Raw genomic sequence first — 21,907 nt, forward strand, 5'->3', positions numbered from 1 at the left:
TGAATAAGAAGGTAATGATAGAACGAAGTTGACGTCATTAAGGTCTTTGTTATTGGTTTTTTGTTTTTGTTTTGTTGTTTTTTGTTTGCATCCCATATATACGAGTAATTATCACTAAACCTTATTAACCAGTCTATACACCTTCAAGGTTTACAAAATATAACTTTGTGTGTTGGTCCGTTATGTTTCGGGATGGCAATATTGTGGGTTTTTTAGACAAGCGCACAGCATATATATCTAATTGAAGACCGATGACCATTAAATCAAAAACTTCTTTAAAAGATTGAGAATTTAACAGATCATGAATAGAGGACATGTGTCCTCGTACATAGATTAGACGACTTACTCAACCTAAAGAAGGAAACATTTCAGAAAATCAACTCGATTCAAAATAGATAACCCTGAAATCATGAAAGAGGCACAGAATGTTTACATACACAGTTTGTGAGATGTTGTAAGGTTACGAATAATGGAGACATCGAGTCGGTGGCCTTAATAACGTACTAAGTCCCACTTTCATGATTCAAAGAAAACCCCAATTTTTTTGTCTTGAATTTATTAACTCACTCAACCCTAACACCGGCTATACCCGTAGTTTACCTGAGTTACTTTTACCCCCATGCCTATTTATTATATTTTTCTGAGGCAAATTATAGGCGTAGTATCAAAGCTATTGTTTTTAGTTTTTGCATGTTAATGATAGTTGAATAAAAATATCTATGTGCATGCTCATTTTTAATACATTTTTTCCAATTTTGAAAAACAGCGAAAGTCTCTAGGATTGAGTGAGTTAACTTAAAGAGGAAAATATGAGTGATTTGAAATTCCAAATGTTCTCTGTTGATTCTATGGTGTTGATAGCTTGAGTTTGTTAACTCATTTTCTATCAGGATGTGACGTAGGAAGACGTTTTGAAAATCAGCTACTCAAACGTAGATACACGTTATTAACACTAGAGCTTTCATATAGAGCAATATCCACCAAATGTGCTCAAAGCGCTTTACAAAGGGTCCCTGACCAACAGCAACACGTAACATGTAAAACGAGACATAACGCCTTTTAGGCGAGATTACAATTTATTTCCAACAGAGACAACGCTGTTGACGGCCAGGTACTCATTTTACACCTGAGTACGGTGAGAGAATGTGAGTAAAGAGTCTTTTCAAATGAATCAACTATACGCCGAGCGAGGCTCGAACTCAGGACCTTCCGGTCTGAAAGAGAGTGTCATACCAATAGACCACATAGCCACACTATTAGTCCCATCTATTTCATGTTGCTTTTAGCGACTATGTTAGGACTCATTTTATAGAGGCTTCCTCTTCGTCTTCCTTCATGTATACCGGCTGACATAGTCAAATTGAGCAAAACTGTCGATGATTGATACCCCAAAATATAGATAGAATGAAGTTGACGTCACTCGGGGCGTTGCTGTTGTTTTTTGCCATCCACGTTTATTAGTGACTCTCACTTAACTGTATCATCCAGACTATAAAAGTTCATGTTTATACAGAGATTTGTGTGTTGGTATGTTAATCTTCCGGATGGCAATGTTGTGAGCTTCTTAGACAAGCGCATAATATCTATACCGGTTGGCATTGTCAGATTGAGCATAACTGTCGATGATTGATACATGAAAAATATAGTCTGGAATGCATCTTATTTATTCCAACGTCATCTTTGGAGGTAAACTATTTTGAGTAGGGGCAAACATTGTGTTATTCCAACCTGCATGTATTTGCAGGTCTGGTAACCCAATTCCTGAAGGGCTCATTGTTGTAATAAAATCTCAAATAACGACGTAAAATTACGAGTATTTCCATTACAATAATGTTAAACTAGGGTTCGTATATCAGACCTGCATATGTGCACACGTCGTATGATTATGTTCTATCTTTATTTTTTAGATTCGCGTGTCGATATTGTTTACTGTATAAAAAAAAAGAAATTATTTTAATAGATTTTAAGCAATGTGATATTAATGCAATGGCATTGTAAAGATTTGTATGTTTTAATAACATTGAAAATTATTTCATGAAGTTGCTCATTTAATTCTCATAAACATATTTTAGTATTACAATTTTTAAAATGAAAGATATGAAGAAACATAGTCAAGCAAGTAATAATTAAGTTATTTTTTACTTTTCGTTGTTATTTTTTCCATAACAGCTTACAGAATATCATTCACCGACCCGATATTTACAATTTCATCAAATCAAACACAATCTGGAATTGGATACCATTGTACAACTATAATGTAAGTATTCGCACTACTAGCCTTTATTAATGATAATGCCTTTCTACAACTATAATGTAAGTAAACACAGTTCAATCTTTTATTAATGATAATGCCTTGCCTTTGTAAAACTATACTGTATGTATACACCTACTACTAGCCTTTATTAATGATAATGCCTTTCTACAACTATAATGTAAGTATACACAGTTCAATCTTTTATTAATGATAATGCCTTGCCTTTGTAAAACTATACTGTATGTATACACCTACTGCTAGCCTTTATTAATGATAATGCCTTTGTACAATGCATAATGTAAGTATACACATTACTAGCCTTTATTAATGATAATGCATTTGCACAATGTATAATGTAAGTATCTACACACTACAGGCCTTTATTAATGATAATGCATTTGTACAACCATAATGTAAGTCTACACACTACAGGCATTTATTAATTATAATGCATTTGTACAATGTATAATGTAAGTTTACACACTACAGGCCTTTATTAATGATAATGCATTTGTACAATGTATAATGTAAGTATACATACTACACGCCTTTATTAATGATAATACCTTTGTACAACTATAATGTAAGTATCCACACTGTGGCGTAGTTGCACACATATGTAATGGCTTATGATCGCATAGTGGTGTTTTTCATAGATGGTAGTATTATCCTTTGCGTTGTGTTGTAGATGTTAATAATGACGAAAGAGTTCAAGGGCCGGTGATGATAATTGAATGCACAACATCAAGACATTCAAATAAAAGTCCAGATTCCAAGTTTCATTTCTTACAGTTTTATTTGTTTGTGATAAATTCAAAATCCAAATCATGATAAATTCCAAATCCAAATCAAATAGCATGGTCATAATTCAATCAGTTTCATAAATTCCAAATCCGTAAAATCAGTCCACATGTAAAGTCAATTTTGCCTAAGTAACCATTTTCAATATACGTGGAATATTTCTAAGTCCGTAAAAGCAAATAAATGATGGTGAGCACAAAAGGTTTAATGTGTGCAGCTCATGGTCAAGTTGAATCCGAATAATAATCCCGTTTTCCTCGAAACATCCTCTTTTATCCCTATCAAAATTTTACCCACAGTTCCATTGTTTCCACGCCCCCTTGTAGTTTCGACAGTTCCCTGTCAGTCTATAATCCAACCCCTAAGAGTAAGACCCAATCATATTCAAACCTGAAACGTCAATTCCTACATATTGATGTTAAACCCCGCCTTTTATGATATAACATTATTTTGATAAATGCCCCTTTCACCTGTTTCAACACCCCTAAACCAATTTAAGAATGATTGATTAAATAGTACTCAACATGATAACCTGTCCAGTAACTTTGACACAAACGGTCTCAAGTAACCTGGACATAAAACTGCGCACACGTGTCATGCGTCTCAAATAGCTTGGACATAAAACTGCCCACACGTGTCATGCACTGACCAAGCTTAACTGATATGCCTGCACTATGTACTCACTAAACCCATTTGCTGATATATATAATTGACAGTTTTGCACCAAATTTCTTAGATAACCTTTTGCATAGGCTTACTCTCTTACATACGCCCCTTTCTTAGAATTTAAATTGACTTAAAACAATTTCAATTAAAAAATAACAGTAAGAGATTAAATATATATCTAATGTCGAACTAAAATGCAATAAACAAATGTAAGAAATAGTCTATATTTTTTAAAATGACAAATACTTATACCAGTTAAACATTTAACAACTTTAAACTTTAAATTCAAAAACACCAAAGTTGATTACAACATTCATATATATCGATTATAGGTTTTAAAGTATTAAATTCACAAACATCAATTTTGATTACAACATCTAGATAGATATATATCGATTATATGGTTTTAAAGTATTAAATTCACAAACATCAAATTTGATTACAACATCTAAATAGATATATATCGATTATAGATTCTTTTTTCTTTCAAATTACAACATCAAATCTATCAAAAAGAGATTAAAATTTAGATTTACCAACACCAAAATTGATTAAAACATTTATATTTATCGATTAAACTTTTTTTTAAGTATTACAACATCGACAGTAAGATATCATTTATTTAAAAATTCAAAGAAAAAGTATCTTTTCACCTTAAATTCCATCTTCATAGCAATAAAAGTGTTTAATTCTCGTCATATCCCATCACACATACATATTATTGCGTGAAAAAGGATGGTTCAATTTCCATTTGTGATATACTCACGTTATCTTATTCAATCTCAAATTCAACTCTATACGACATGGGTGATAATCTCAGCTTCCATGTATGTCTACTCATTTACTGTCATCTCAAAACCAATACCTTGTATATTCCCTTATATTGTATGATTCCATTGAAACAACATTATTACATTAATTCCAACTTATAATATGTGGTACAAATAATATTTCATAGACATCTAGATTCAAATACGAAGAATTATATTTCAATTAGTAATAAAAAAATATTTAAAAATAAATCATAATAATAACATTATCATCCTTTTAAAATTCAAGTTGAAGTTATTATCATTCATTGTTCATTGTTGATGTTTCAGTTTTCAAGCTTTTTAAGTCACGACGGTGTAGTTTACAACTACATTGAAATCAAATTGTTCTTTGTGGTCATCCATCAGAGGTCACATTTCTTAGTAATCCGTTCGTTTCGAGAATGGTCATCTTGTAAAATGGTCAGTAATTGTTAATTAGTCATTGTTTCCATTTAGAAGGAGTTGTCATGTAATGAAAAAAATATATCAACTATAAGAGTTGAGGTGTTTGCATCAAGTCTACGTGTTGCATTGTTATGTGTGTTGTGGTCACTGCATAGCCCAAGTGTCATAAATTCACTTTATTTATTGTTAATTAATTAAAAACTTTTTCCTCTGTAAATGTCTTAGAATTATCACAATAATGTCTTCACATTCAAATATTTAGCGTTGAATAAATAATCAAACAATAGTCTGTCCGGCTTGTTCACATCACATATTTAGTGTTTGTAAATAATCAGTCATTAGTCTGTCCGACTTATTCATATTTAGTACAGTGTAAATAACTAAATAAGTAAAATCTAACATAGTATGTGATTGTGGGCTGTTACTAAAGTGACCAACTTTTGCAAGTAGTGTGTTGTATTTGTTCGAGTCTTTTGAATTGGGACGAAAAAAGACTCTACAGGTAGCAAACGTATGCTTAACCTGTTGGGTTGTTTCTTGGTCTTGTGACGTCGCTGTAATCCATTCATCTCCGGCATCTGGGTCGATTCTCCTCGTAGATATTTGTGGTTGTCTTGTGTATACATTGAGTCTCATTGTAGATGAAATTGTAAAAATTCAAGATTAACTGTGTGCGAGATCTTGAATTTAAATGAAGTTTGACTTATCCAGCAAGTCAAAAGAAAGTTGTGAACTCAGCCATGTGTTGACAAAGAGTTCGTGTGTAGTAGTCGACAGAGGTCGTGTGTTGTAATTGTTCGTGTTTGTTGATCGAGTTTTGATGAGGTGGCATGTGAGTACACACCAGGTAGATGATGTAATCTGTAGAGTACCGGTGGGTGACGTGAGTCCACACACCAGGTAGAGGATGTAACAATAACGTAGTCTAGTAGTGTATGTAGTAGGGTCGAATAAGGTCAACAATATTTTTGTTAATTGAACGCAGGTTGTTGAATATCATACGATAATGAATCCAAGGAAATCGCTCATGTGGCGTTTTGCGATACTTTTTCCTGCATTGTCTTATATACATATATAGCCTTTATCTTTTACAATGATACTAAGACAGGCTTTATTATAATATTCAATGTTTATAAGTTGTAGATATGGGTGCTGCACACTTGTATATTGACATAAGTTTAAATTTGAATACGCTCACCACTGCATACGAAGGATGTAGTATTGTTCACAATTGGACATCATTTTTGTAAAAACAATCGTATCTTGAACGTTTATGTAATTATTGACATCGTACACCGTTGGGTATTGTTGTCGTAGAAGTAAATACAAGTAATCCAATTGTTCAATAAAGAATGTAAATATAAAAAGGTTCATGGAAGAAATCTGTGTTGATACAGATATTATTTTATGAATTCTGTCAAGTTTGTATAAGTTGAAAGGTACGATGTAATTGAGGTTGCTGTGTATTTGTAGTCTGTAGATTGTGTTGATTCTGGACGTATCAATGACGTAGTGGTTGTCGAGATTGTTACTCCATTTCAAGGTATCCGTGGATAGACCAAAGGGATTAGGACATTTCCCGACCTCTGTTGTGGCTGTGTTTGAGTTGCCTCTGTCGTTGTCGCCGTCATTAGCGTTCCCGTTATGACTGATGTTTTCAAGTGTCCTCTTTCGTGATGACTGTATAATGTTTTAGTGTAAACACTACTTCTACCTTTGATTAACTCGAATTATTCCCCTTAGAAAATCCCTAATTTAATGAACTATGATCTTGTTTATTTTATCATTATTATTGGTGTTATCGTAGCACTTCCTACCATTTCAATTTATTGCTGAATGATTACACACTTAAGATTTGACAATTGAACATAACTTCTTCTTCAACTCAGTTACAAATTTTATGATATAAATGTTAAATTCAAACCACGCAGTAAATATTGATTACAATTACAACAGCAAATTGATAGGAGAAAAATATGATAATCAAAATATTCGCAGAAACAATATACACTCTGCTCAGTAAAAATTCAATGTTTCGCGCCTTTGCCCTCGGCTTATAATAATATTCATATAACTCATTGCGATGTAATCTCGCGCCTCTTAATATAGCATTGATAAATGTGTGCGCTTTAACCACGCGCATCGTATTTATAAAAATTCTCCGCCTTCTGTATCATTTCATAATGTTAAACCAAGCGCTTTAATCAAACGCAAAATAAAATATTCCCGAACGCCTCATTCCTGCGTCTCCTAATTTAAATCGTGTGCACTTTAATTACCGCGTCTTACATCACTGCGCTTATTTACCCAATATGCATTTACAGCATTTTACCATATGGGTTACTTATAATTCGCTGATTCTTAACAAGTTAACCACTTGTGTCACAAATATTATCAGCTCACATGACATGATAATGCATTTTCAATATTTTGTTATTCTTCCGTAATAACATTTTAACTCCCATTACAAGACATCAGTCTTTCATAATAATTAATACTCCGTCATTTTATTTGTTCTCCGACTTTAAACCAAAAGTCCGTTATTCCGTTATTATGAGAATCTGTCTCCTTTTTAAAAATCACGATGAAACGCGTTTCAAAACAAAACTAAACAAAACAACGATTGACTCAAATTCCGCATAAATCATTTCAACTTAATTTCCAGTGATAAAATCCAAATGTCTTATGTAATCTATTATAACGCCATGTCTCATTACACAACTAAATAAGCTCTGTTGTCGATTACTTGGCTGCGTTAACCACACATTTATTACCAAGAATACAAACAGATATAAAACTTTGCTCTTTGTCATGAACCCATGAATCTCAAAGAGTCAATATCAACCTACCAATTCATCCCTATTGACGGGAGAAAAATATAATCAATGATGTTGTAATATAACAATAAATACCATAAGACATTTTTCAATTATCAAAACTTCTAATTGACGTGTTTTTATTGCCATCGTCTTCTTGAGTCATTTTGACAGAAATAAAAACGTAACAACATTAAATAATGGACCAACTGTCTATGTAATTCCAACAGTAACATACAAAATTGAAATAAAAATCGACACATCTTTGTTACTGATATTAACAAAGCATTGCCATTAACGGTACCAAATAATATTCGAAGATCTATTCCGAAACGCTTGATTGTAAGTAAACGCATTTTCATTTATTTTGAAAAATAAAACGCACTAAAATATTCATTTAAATTCTGCAATTTTTATTTTCATCTCTCCCTCTCTTCTTTTTAATTAAATAAAATACGTATAGCATCAATGCGTTATTATTATTATTATTATTATTATTATTTTGTCGTTCTATAATATATTGTTTTCACTTTTTAAATATAATATATTGCCCTATATATCTATATTTTTTTAAAATTTCCTTTTCTATCTGTGACTCTTAATTTAAATATTATTTAGTATATATTTTTTTAAATATCGTCTTTTGTCAGAATTTTAGGAATCATCTATAATTTCAATGTTTTTTTTTTCATATTTCAATACAAAATAATTACACTAATTCACCTTCAAAATTGATATCCATTTTCTTTCCCAAATAAAACTATTTTCCTATCTGTTCACAATTTTTCACTTCAAAATTCGAGTCTCACAAAAACTTCAATAGATGTTAACAGTATACATTTCTTGTGTATCCATGGTTCGGAATAATAACATCTTTACATCCTGGTATCACGGCTCCAAATAAAGATATATAAGAATCCTGAGTCACGACACCAAATAAGATACATAATGTGGCGTAGTTGCACACATATGTAATGGCTTATGATCGCATAGTGGTGTTTTTCATAGATGGTAGTATTATCCTTTGCGTTGTGTTGTAGATGTTAATAATGACGAAAGAGTTCAAGGGCCGGTGATGATAATTGAATGCACAACATCAAGACATTCAAATAAAAGTCCAGATTCCAAGTTTCATTTCTTACAGTTTTATTTGTTTGTGATAAATTCAAAATCCAAATCATGATAAATTCCAAATCCAAATCAAATAGCATGGTCATAATTCAATCAGTTTCATAAATTCCAAATCCGTAAAATCAGTCCACATGTAAAGTCAATTTTGCCTAAGTAACCATTTTCAATATACGTGGAATATTTCTAAGTCCGTAAAAGCAAATAAATGATGGTGAGCACAAAAGGTTTAATGTGTGCAGCTCATGGTCAAGTTGAATCCGAATAATAATCCCGTTTTCCTCGAAACATCCTCTTTTATCCCTATCAAAATTTTACCCACAGTTCCATTGTTTCCACGCCCCCTTGTAGTTTCGACAGTTCCCTGTCAGTCTATAATCCAACCCCTAAGAGTAAGACCCAATCATATTCAAACCTGAAACGTCAATTCCTACATATTGATGTTAAACCCCGCCTTTTATGATATAACATTATTTTGATAAATGCCCCTTTCACCTGTTTCAACACCCCTAAACCAATTTAAGAATGATTGATTAAATAGTACTCAACATGATAACCTGTCCAGTAACTTTGACACAAACGGTCTCAAGTAACCTGGACATAAAACTGCGCACACGTGTCATGCGTCTCAAATAGCTTGGACATAAAACTGCCCACACGTGTCATGCACTGACCAAGCTTAACTGATATGCCTGCACTATGTACTCACTAAACCCATTTGCTGATATATATAATTGACAGTTTTGCACCAAATTTCTTAGATAACCTTTTGCATAGGCTTACTCTCTTACAACACTACTAATCTTTATTAATGATAATGCTTTTGTACAACTATAATTAAGTATACACCTTACTAGCGATAATAACTTTGTACAACTATAACGTAAGTATTCACATTACTAGCCTTTATTAATGATAATGCCTTCATACAACTATAATGTAAGTATTCACACTACTAGCCTTTAATAATGATAATGCCTTTATACAACTATAATGTAAGTATACACACTACTAGCCTTTAATTAATGGTATAGCCTTTGTACAACTATAATGTAAGTATACACACTACTAGCCTTTATTAATGATAATGCCTTTATACAACTATAATATAAGTATACACCTTACTAGCGATAATACATTTGTACAACTATAATGTAAGTATACACACTACTAGCCTTTATTAATGATAATGCCTTTTTACAACTATAATGTAAGTATTCACATATTCATGTCTGCAAACGAGACATGAAATTGACGGGCATCGACTTAAACACCTGGGAGTAGCTTGCTGACGACCGCAACGGCTGGAGATATGCGGTGATGGAGGGAGTGAAGAGAGGTGAGGAGAGGAGAAATATAAAGTTTGAGGAGAGGAGAGCAAGGAGGAAAGAGAGGCAGCAGATCCAAATACCAAACACACAGTCAAACTATGTGTGCAACAACTGCGGTAGAGACTGCCATGCAAGGATTGGTCTGCTGAGTCACACCCGTCGTCGCTCTCAACAAGACTGATGAGACCAAAGCCATACAGGGCGCAAACCATCGTCTCTTGAGACGGAAGGATGCCTACAAATGTAAGTATTCACACTACTAGCCTTTAATAATGATAATGCCTTTATACAACTATAATGTAAGTATACACACTCCTAGCCTTTAATTAATGGTAATGCCTTTGTACAACTATAATGTAAGTATACACACTACTAGCCTTTATTAATGATAATGCCTTTATACAACTATAATGTAAGTATACGCACTACTAGCCTTTAATTAATGGCAATGCCTTTGTACAACTATAATGTAAGTATACACACTACTAGCCTTTATTAATGATAATGCCTTTATACAACTATAATGTAAGTATACACATTACTAGCCTTTAATTAATGATAATGCCTTTGTACAACTATAATGTAAGTATACACACTACTAGCCTTTATTAATGATAATGCCTTTGTACAACTATAATGTAAGTATACACACTACTAGCCTTTATTAATGATAATGCCTTTGTACAACTATAATGTAAGTATACACACTACTAGCCTTTAATTAATGGTAATGCCTTTGTACAACTATAATGTAAGTATACACACTACAGGCCTTTATTAATGATAATGCTTTTGTACAACTATAATGGAAGTATTCACACTACTAGCCTTTAATTAATGGTAATGCCTTTGTACAACTATAATGTAAGTATACACACTACTAGCCTTTAATTAATGGTAATGCCTTTATACAACTATAATGTAAGTATACACACTACTAGCCTTTAATTAATGGTAATGCCTTTGTACAACTATATACTAGCCTTTATTAATGATAATGCCTTTATAAACTATAATGTAAGTATACACATTACTAGCCTTTATTAATGATAATGCCTTTGTACAACTAATGTACAACTAATGTAAGTATTCACACTACTAGCCTTTATTAATGATAATACCTTTGTACAACTATAATGTAAGTATTCACACTACTAGCCTTTATTAATGATAATACCTTTGCACAACTATAATGTATTCAGAATTACTATCAAAAGTTCGAGAAAGCTTGATTTCAAACACTAACACAAACACACACACACACACACACACACATACACACACACGCACACAAACATACATACACGCAAATGCAGACAGACATATGACAATATATATTCTCGATATGCCTTTTCTCTTCACAGCACAATAAGAAAATGGCAAAGCAATCGACAGAGCTGCAGGAGTTTATTTGCCGCCATGTCAAAACTCGCTTGGACATCTGCCTGGAAGATAATTATCTTGGTGGAGACAGGCCGTTCTGTCTTGCTGACGCCTGTATACGGAAAATACATCTGGATAGTTTGAACGGCAACTCCAGCTCTTTTGATGGTCCGACTTCATTGTTTTAATATATGGTTTCCGAGCACTCAAACTTATATATTTCATAACGAGATAAATGGTTGATTACGTAAAATAAACAAATAAATAGATATATTTGATTGTATTTTATATTTGGTCACAGATTTTTAAACTTAAAATACTAAGCTGTGTTATGTTGTGTTTGATAAATAAATAAATTAAAAAAAAAAATTTCCTTTATTCATCCCATAGGGGAAATTTGTCACTAGGGTCTATTCCAAGGGAAGACTGAAATAACCCAGGCGCCAGCCGAAGTGCAGCCCCGCAAATTGAGCTAGGGCGAGGTGACTTGCTCAATACCACACAGACCAGCGGCGGGAGATCGAACTCGGTACCTTTCGGGTACTAAGCAAAGACCGTACCGCTGAGCCACGCTGTCCGTTATTTTTTATTTATTTTACAAATCAGCGATAATCCATAATTTTCAAAATTCTAACTTATGTATACTATTTATATTGATGTTTTTATGTGACCCTACGTCTCTAAACGGTATTAAGTCGGGATGGACCAGCTGCTAAAAAGTCAAATTAAAGCTGAACTGGTCAGAAACATGAATGATTGGTATTTAGTACTCTAAAATATGATATTCATTCTCCTCAATAAAGCGTATAAACTCAACGCAAGTCTGTTATTTCTGGCTACATATTCAATTTTCAGCATCTTAATCATCCCGATTTAATACCGTTTTGAGACGTTGGGTCACATATAACAAACTGTAAATGACATATTTTTCTCTTTTTTTTTCCAATCAACAGTAGATAACCTCATTCAGATAATACTGGAACTGTTGTATGCTGGCACAGAGTCCACGGCCATCACTCTGGAATGGATGTTGATATACCTGGCTATTAATCCACATTGTCAGGAGAGAGCAAGAAATGAGATAGATTTAGTGTTGGGTGAGTTGAGCAAGAAATGAGATAGATTTAGTGTTGGGTGAGTTGAGCAAGAAATGAGATAGATTTAGTGTTGGGTGAGTTGAGCAAGAAATGAGATAGATTTAATGTTGGGTGAGTTGAGCAAGAAATGAGATAGATTTAGTGTTGGGTGAGTTGAGCAAGAAATGAGATAGATTTAGTGTTGGGTGAGTTGAGCAAGAAATGAGATAGATTTAGTATTGGGTGAGTTGAGCAAGAAATGAGATATATTTAGTGTTGGGTGAGTTGAGCAAGAAATGAGATAGATTTAGTGTTGGGTGAGTTGAGCAAGAAATGAGATAGATTTAGTGTTGGGTGAGTTGAGCAAGAAATGAGATAGATTTAGTGTTGGGTGAGTTGAGCAAGAAATGAGATAGATTTAGTGTTCGGTGAGTTGAGTAAATTTCGAGGAATAAGATATCGTAAAATTTGATTATCTAGTTTTCTTCAAGATCAATTAATCAAAGTTCACTTTATAGTTTGGTGGCATTAAAGACAAATGGGCTATCCATCAAGTTTTCAAAACTCATAAGGTTTGGGTTTTAACTCCTTAGAAATACCCAAGGCATGTTTATTTTCAGAACACTGTAGCTTTTTTATCTTATAAAACAAAATTATCTTTAAATTTATTATTGTTGTAATGGAAATCTCAAAAAATGACGCAAAATATTGTCCATTAAAACAATGTGGGTTCTGAGGTAGGTTCAGACCTGCGGGTTCAGACGTCGGTGTCAGACAAACCAGCGAGATAAGAAAAATAGATAAATACAAGGCATAAGGGAAAAAACATGACAAAATATCAGCCTGCCTCGAGGCAAGTTGATTTTTTGGAATGTCTTTTTGTTTTGGTCGTGTTTTTCTTTCCGACATGCCTTTTCAGTTCTGTATGTTACACCAGTGCCTGTTCCCTAATTTATCACTTTGGTATCATTTCTTGGCTTTTGACAATAATATTATTTTAGGGGCAGTGTGGCTCAGTGGTACGGTCTTTGCTTCCTACCCGAAAGGTACCGAGTTCAATCACCCGCCGCTGCGTTGTGTTGCCTTGAGCAAGTCACCTCGCCCTAGCTAAGTTTGCGGCGCTTCTCTGCGGCTAACGCCTGGGTAATTCCAGTCTTCCATTGGAATAGACCCTAAAGACAAATTTCCGCTTGGGGATGATTTAAGGGAATTTTATTTATTTTATTTTTATTAATTTTGTTATTGACAGATGGAGCATTCCCCTCATTCGCGGACCGTGAGCGACTGCCTTATTTGGAAGCAGTTATTCTTGAGAGTCAACGATTGACCAACTTAAAGCCATTCTCCTTGCTTCACCAATCTAGTATTGACACAGTCGTTGAAGGATTACAGTGAGTTAAAGTTACTTCTTATTTATTAGATAAAAAATGAACCTCAACCACACACACACACACACAAACACACACACACACACACACACACAGAAAACCAACAAGATGACTGTGTATTTTATTCTCAAAGATATGTGACCTAGCGTCTCAAAACGGTATTACGTGTTGAAGCAGTTTTTCAAAAAATTATTTTAAGATAAAGTTGACCAAAAATGTTGGGGGCTGATAGCTTGGTTGGTAGAGCACTCGCTTCACACGCAAACGGACCGAGATCGTTCCCAGCCATATATATATATATATGGATTTTACACCTGAGTAAGAGTAAAGTAGTAAATATTTGCTCATTATTGCTTGCAGCAGGACTTCAACCATGGACTTGCATGTTAGAGAATTTATTTATCTGGCGTGTCATTTCTTCAGAGGTCGACGTGAAATTTCCTGCCAAGCATGTCTATCCGTCGCCCTGTTATTGCATTCAGCTACAGTAAGGCCAGTCCATACTTGATGTCATCCATCCATATCCTTGCCGGTCGACCTCTTGTCCGCCTTTCCTCCACGCATCCCTCTAAAATGTGGTTTTGGGTAGAGATGTGGCGCTTTGTATGCCCAAAATATTTGGTCTTTCTTGTTTTAATTGTTTTCAATAAGTTTGGCCCTATGTTCATAATGTCACACACTTCTTCGTTGGTCTTCTTTTCGGTCCAGCTGATTTTGGCCACACGACGGAATGTCCACATTTCAAAGGCTTCAATTCGTTTTTCAATGTTTTTATTCATGGTCCATGTTTCCGAACCGTAAAGCAGAGCCGAGTTTACATAACATTTGAGTACTCGTAACTTTGTTGATGGCTGGGTTTGTTTCGATGTTAGTATATTTCTGAGGTCACCAAATCTTGATCTCGCTATGGCAACTCTGGTTTTGACTTCATCTTCGCTTTTTTCCATTATTAGTGATACGTTGGCCTAACTATTTGAATGCTTTAACTGATTCCAGTTTCCTTTCTTTAATTGTTATGTCAGTGGGAACATTGGGATCCATTGCCATCACCATCACTTTCGGATAATATTGCCTAAAAATAGAAACAATATTATTGTAATTAGACGTGTCGTATCCAGCATCCTGTTAGATCACAAAGAAAGAAGGTCATAATGTAAATGTTTTAGTGTCCACTTTACAGATTTATGGACACGGGTAGAATTTACTTCGGATTAAATGATTATATTAAATGACTATATTAAATGACTATATTAAATGACTATGTTAAATGACTATAGTAACTTACTATATTTCCAACCAATTTATTGTCCACTTTGCGTTGCTCTTTTGGCTGGAGACACCAGTAGACAAATAAATATAGAAAAAAGAATTGAGATTTATATAGCGCAATATCCACTAAATGTGCTCAAAGAGCTTTACAAGGGGCCCCTGGTCAACAGCAACATTTAACATGTAGGGCGGGACATGACGCCTTTTAGAAGATTACAATTTTTCGGACAAAGACAACACTGTAAACGGCCAGGTACTCAATTTACACCTGAGTACGGTGAGAGAATGGGTGTAAAGAGCCTTTTCCAAGGACTCAACTATTCGCCGAGCGCGAGGCTCGAACCCAGGACCTTTCGATCCGAAAGCGAGTGTCATACCACTAGACCACATAGCCGCACAAAATAGATAAATAAATAAATATGAGATTGCTGGAACCCCGTAGATTGGTCGCCAGTTTCTTGAAGCGAGTTATTGATATAATCTCACCTCGTTTGTTTGTTTTTACACATTTTTTAACAAGGTTGTTTCATAAATAAATTATTTAGAATAATTCAATGTTCAAAAGGACTTGCGTCTTTTCTATAGAATGTAAGCATTTTATAACGTTTAAAAATGTCAACCTCTTGAAGACCTGAGATGCACATTCCTCCCACCAAATCCAAGCATCAGTAACACACTTTATAGTCACCTGGAACAACTACAAAAGACATCTAACTTCTACGTCATGGCACAAGACCGAAGGGCTAGAGCTCAGGTGGTCGCTGGCTCGGATAAGTAAGTAAGTAAGTATAACATTTAAAAAACAAAGATAAAAACTACCTCCAAGAGCCTAATGACTCTTCTCTTTAAGCGCGTAGGATCTGGTGTCTCGGAGTTATAGCGCTATATAAGTTTTCAGCATTATTTATTATTATTATTATTATTATTATTATTATTATTATTATTATTATTATTATTATTATTATTATTATTATTATTATTATATTATTATTATTATTATTATTATTATTATTATTATTATTATTATTATTATTTATTATTATTATTATTATTATTATTATTTTCTAATGTCTTAATTTAACAGCCTCTGGATAATATAAAATCTTCATTCGATAATTAAAACAATGAGACTCGATCGAAAACAAGTAAAGTGAAATACCATGGCTTCCCGGTTTATGAGCAAAGTGAGTGATAAGATTGTAATAAAATACCAGAAAGTACTCACTGTAGTTGTCAGCAAAACTGTTATATAGATAGAAATGAAGTTGATGTCACTCGGGTCTTTGTAATTGTTTTTTGCCATCCACGTTTATGAGTAATTCTCACTTCATTGTGTTATCTATACTATAACAGTTCATGGTTACACAGAGTTTTGGGTGTTGGTCCCTTATACGTCCAGATGGCAATGTTGTTAGCTTCTTATCCAAGGGTATACCATCTTTAGATAGTATGCGCTTGGCTAAGAAGCGCGTACTCGTAACATTGCCATCCGGAAGTATAACGAACCAACACACAAAACTGTGAGTATCCATGTACGTATATAGTCAGGTTAACAGTTCAGTGAGCATTACTCATAAACGCGTATGGCAAAAAACAATAACGAAGACCTGAGTGACGTCATCTTCGAACTATCTATAGAGTGCACGTTAAGTCAATAATGAATGGCAAGGGGGGGGGGGGATAATAGAAATATATAGTATTCTCGCCTCTGTAGACGCGCACACACACACACACACACACACTCTCTCTCTCTCTCTCTCTCTCTCTCTCTCTCTCTCTCTCTCTCTCTCTCTCTCTCTCCCAGATACCCAGACGAAAATAAGCTAATTCTATTTTTCAATCTGATGGGCACATTGTTCTCACCAGGGAAAATCCTTAACTTCTAAAAGCACTCACTGTTGTTATATTGTTATATAAAGCAAAGAAAAATAGTTTCCCCATTTAAGTCACTAAATATATCTGAATGACAACAAACAGCTCATGTTTCGTCTGTACAGACGTAACCTGATCATTTATTATAGCGCATTGTTAACTAAATGTGTCAAAGCGCTTTACAAAGGTCCATAGCTAACAGAAACACAATTAAACCTCTCCTATTCACCTACAGTAAAATCGTCACATTTGTTACGACACAATGTACATTTTTCTTATTCAAATTTCTTTTGTACACCATAACATTTAAAGAAAATGAACAGAGTGTTGTAGAGCATGTTTTGTTAAAGAAACTATATCTCGCAAAAATGTTAGTGTTATTATGTCTGAGTGATAAAAAATCCATGTTTGTGTTAGTTGGGTGTGAAGTTTTGGGGAAAAGCCTGAAAATGGCTGGTAAGGAGAGGGTTAAATGTAGGACGATGCATGACGCCTGTCAGGCGATATTACATTTATTTCCGACAATGACACAGCAGCTGTTAACGGTCAGGTGCTCATTTTTAATACCTGAGTAGGGTGAGAAAATGTGAGTAAATACATTTTTCCAAGGACTCAACTATGCGCCGCTCAGTGCGAGACTCGAACCTTAGACCTTAGAATTCGAAGGCCAGTGTCATACCACAAGACGACATACCCGTATCAGGTTTTGAAAGGGAACTACCCACGCATAATGTGTAAAGAGTTTTGTATCCTGGATAATCAGTAATTGTACTGTGTGGTGTGCATATAAATAAACATCTTCCCATTGCTTTTCAAGTAATAGGACAGAAAAGTCTTGACTTCAATCCCTCTAAAATAAAAAATAAATAAAATTCCCTTTATGCATCCCATAAGGGAAATTTGTCTCTAGGGTCTATTCCAAGGGAAGACTGGAATAACCCAGGCGTCAGCCGCAGTGCAGCGCCGCAAATTGAACTAAGGCGAGGTGACTTGCTCAAGGCCACACAGCGCAGCGGCGGGGGATCAAACTTGATACCTTTCGGCTAGGAAGCAAAGACCGTACCGCTGAGCCAAACTGCCCCTCTCTTGGTTCCGAAGTCTTTGGGATTGTTGATATAATCAGTCCTTCGGTGTACTAATAATAATTAGGTTACATAAAGGTGCTATAACTATTTTAGTAGCATGATGTATAGGCATATTCTTTAGTAAGGACTATCCCGCACAAATCTTTGGGCCTCTTTTTCGCTCACGAAGTGCCCGAATTCGCGTCAAAATATGGGACGAAGCCGTTTCGTATATGATATTTTAAAAAATTAATTACGACGCTGTTTATCGATGAATATAACTGAAAGTTGGCACACAGTTAGAAAAAAGGTCATTTTAGATTATGTCAAGCGACAAAACTCGTGCGATTACCAGAAGACCGTTAAAAATAGATTTTTACTCTTTGGAGTAAAATATTTCTAAAACTACCGGGCGTGGAGGTTTTGTCGCTGACAAGGTAATACATGAACATTTCTTCTTTTTGGTTGTAAAATTTCATATGAATATGACGAGTACTTTTTCCGTAATTTACAAAACACCATCCTAATTTGCTCTTCAAGTTTCAATTTTTTAATCCATTTATTACGCAAGATACAACCAAAGGTCGAAAAAAAATGCCGAAAAAGCGTTCCATATTTTCGCGTTTTTTTTTTCCTCTCTGCGGGTCATCCACATAAATGACACCTTTGAAACTGCATAACTTGTTTATTTATGAATGGATTTTCAAAATTCAAAAACATTTTTACTCAGTGGAGATAGGGCTTTGATTTTAGACAAAAATTTTCCTCAAAAAGAGAAAAAAACATTTTTCATAGTCATTGCTATATTCTTAGTATTACTGGACATAAAAAGGCAATGATGAATGATATTTATTGACGATCAGCATAATATATTTAGACTAGAAAATAAAATAAGATACCATCACTCTGACATCAGAAGATTAATTACACAGGTTATGTATCTAACCCTCTGGAATAGTGGTATCACACTTCCAATGAAATAGGAACCAGTTTGTTTGTTTTTACATCAAACTTTTCTTCAATATTAGGCTACTATTGTTTTTCCAGGATTCCAGCCAACACAATCATGGTACCCAACATGACGTCAGTCTTCTACGACACCAAACTATTTCCAAACCCGGAAGAATTTAGACCAGAACGGTTTCTGGAGGATCGAGGAGCACATTTGAGAAAAGCGGTTTTGAACCCATTCTTTATAGGTATGTGACAAACAATCAATGGCATGCTGCCATCGGAAGGGTAACCTTTAATTATACCTACAGACATCGTACCCATCAATTAGTATGCCGAATGTTGTAAGGTTGAGTGAATCATTTTTAACTTTTAAAAACGAAAAAACAAGGACTACATATTCATGTAAATTTAGGGTGAATAGAACTTACATAGTATGCCCAGAAATGTTTTATTTAAAAAAAATAATGAGTCACTCTCTTTTACGACATTCAACTAACTTTATCAGACATTCTTGCTTTGATCAATGTTGTGAGAAGAGTTTCTTTTTTTTTTTTTCGTTTTTCTTCTTTTATTTCTTTTTTTTTTTTTTTTGCAAGAAAATATCAAAATTCAGCACATACATACATCGAAATTGAGCTCTAAAACTAATTTTTTCAAATTGGCCAATGTCATTTTGGAGATAGTTGTCGCAAAAATATTGATAATATATAGATTGGTATTATCCCAAGAAAACCAATGACAGTAATAAGTTTTAAATAAACTCACATCGAACCTAAAGGATTGATCGATCGCCTTACAAACTCAATTTTTATTATCTAAAATTAACGATCCCGAGAAGCTTAGGGCGGGTCAATGACACACTACGCATTCAAGAAATTGCAAATTTTGTTTGCTGAGTAAAAAACAAATCAAACATTTTCTTAATTCATCTCATGATGAAATAAAATCTTTTTTCAATATAAGACACCTTTGACCATTTATCTCAAATTGGTATTATTTCTGGAGGGACCTGATGAATTAAAATCAAGTAGTATTTAACGTATATTAGTCGAATTAAAACAAATGCTTGTTTGGATAATAAAACATTGATTTTTTTATAGTGCTTTACCCCGTATCTTAACAAGCTCAAAGTTCTTTTAAAAACTAAGCACTTATAATATAGTAATTAATCCACTTCACATGCTCAATCAAAGCGCTTATGGGGCAGCGTGGCTCAGCGGTACGGACTTTGCTTCATACCCGGAAGGTACCGAGTTCGACCACCCGCTGCTGCGTAGTGTGGCCTTAAGCAAGTCACCTCGCCCTAGCTCAATTTGCGGCGCTGCACTGCGGCTGATGCCTGGTCTATTCCAGTCTTCCCTTAGAATAGACCCTAGAGAAAAATTTCCCCTATGGGATGAATAAAGGGAATTTTATTATTATTCAACAAGAGATCTCTAGCCAACAGCAACACTTAACACGCAGGACAAAACACGACACCTGTTGGCGATATTGCAATAAAATTTTTTGCCGACAAACACAACTCTGTTACGACCAGGTATTCATATTACAGTGAGAGAATGTGAGTATTCGATTTTAGTAGATGGTATGAGAAGCAAGATAGGTTTGGTTTGTGTTCTTGTGCTGTTTGTGTGTATGTGTGTGTGTGTGTGTGTGTGTGTGCTTGTGTGTATGTGAATGATTATGTTGCAGCCAAAGTAATTTGTAATCTTAGCGCTTAGAGTCTGGTGTCTCGGAGTTATAGCGCTATAAAGTTTTCAGCATTATTATTATTATTATTATTATTATTATTATTATTATTATTATTATTATTATTATTATTATTATTATTATTATTATTATATCATTATTATTATTATTATTATTATTATTATTATTATTAATATTATAGGGCCTTGCCCAAGGACTCAACCACGTGCAGCTCAGATTGGGACTCGAACCCTTGAACATTGGATCTGAAGGCGAATGTCATACAACAAAATATATGAGGACAATAAACTCCACAACCCTTTTTTCTCTATTTCTGATCATCTTAATCATTGACCTTGTGGTTTATTGTGGTATGACACTAGCCTTTGGATCGGAAGGTCCTTGGTTCGAGTCCCGCTCTGAGCGGCGCATATTTGAGTCCTTGGAGAAGACTCCTAACTCATATTCTCTCAACGTACTCGGCCGTAAAATGAGTAGACCATCTGGTTACTTACTAACAGCGTTATCTCTGTCTGAAAAAAAGTGTAATATCGCCTAATAGGCGGCGGCGTGTCTCGCCCTACGTGTTAAGTGTTGCTGCTGGCTAGGGACCCATTGCAAAGCGCTTTGAGCACGTTTAGGGGATATTGCACCACATAAATAATATTTTAAAAATATATTCTCTTCTTATAGATCATTCCGAAATATTACCACTTTGAAGCAACGTATTATCACCATCTTTTTACAATTCCCCCGCCCCCCCCCCCCCCCCCCCCCCCCCCGTTCATGTTTTGTTGTTTTTTTTTTTGTCGTTCAGGAGCACGTTCATGTCTTGGTGAGAATCTGGCAAGGATGGAAATATTTCTCTTCATCACGGCCATGTTACAGCATTTCTGGTTCTCAATACCTGAAGACACTCCCCCGCCACCAATGGTGGAGATGAATGGATCCACATGTCCTCCACCCATCAAAATGATAGCGAGTCAGCGTCAATATTAG

At 34.5% G+C, this 21,907-nt stretch overlaps 1 protein-coding gene across 1 annotated transcript; it reads left to right on the forward strand.

The window, feature by feature from the left end:
- Positions 1 to 2,163: 2,163 nt before the first annotated feature.
- LOC144969154 (cytochrome P450 2U1-like) lies at positions 2,164 to 21,907 on the forward strand. The gene is made up of 6 exons (XM_078908261.1): positions 2,164 to 2,257; positions 11,578 to 11,764; positions 12,550 to 12,693; positions 13,922 to 14,063; positions 19,313 to 19,464; positions 21,726 to 21,907. The coding sequence occupies exons 2-6, from the start codon at positions 11,590 to 11,592 to the stop codon at positions 21,905 to 21,907; spliced, it is 795 nt and encodes a 264-aa protein (XP_078764387.1). The 5' UTR covers positions 2,164 to 2,257; positions 11,578 to 11,589.

Source organism: Berghia stephanieae, chromosome 3 (genome assembly GCF_034508935.2).
Source record: "Berghia stephanieae isolate SIO BIC M18660-M18661 chromosome 3, UCSD_Bste_1.3, whole genome shotgun sequence".
In the NCBI taxonomy this organism is placed as follows: Eukaryota; Metazoa; Mollusca; class Gastropoda; order Nudibranchia; family Aeolidiidae; genus Berghia; species Berghia stephanieae.

Excerpts from the sequence above, each read along its gene's own strand:
- LOC144969154 (XM_078908261.1), top strand. The coding sequence starts at position 11,590 with ATGGCAAAGCAATCGACAGAGCTGCAGGAGTTTATTTGCCGCCATGTC. Across the intron at positions 11,765-12,549 it reads CAACTCCAGCTCTTTTGATG|TAGATAACCTCATTCAGATA; the intron begins GTCCGACTTCAT and ends TCCAATCAACAG. Across the intron at positions 12,694-13,921 it reads TGAGATAGATTTAGTGTTGG|ATGGAGCATTCCCCTCATTC; the intron begins GTGAGTTGAGCA and ends TGTTATTGACAG.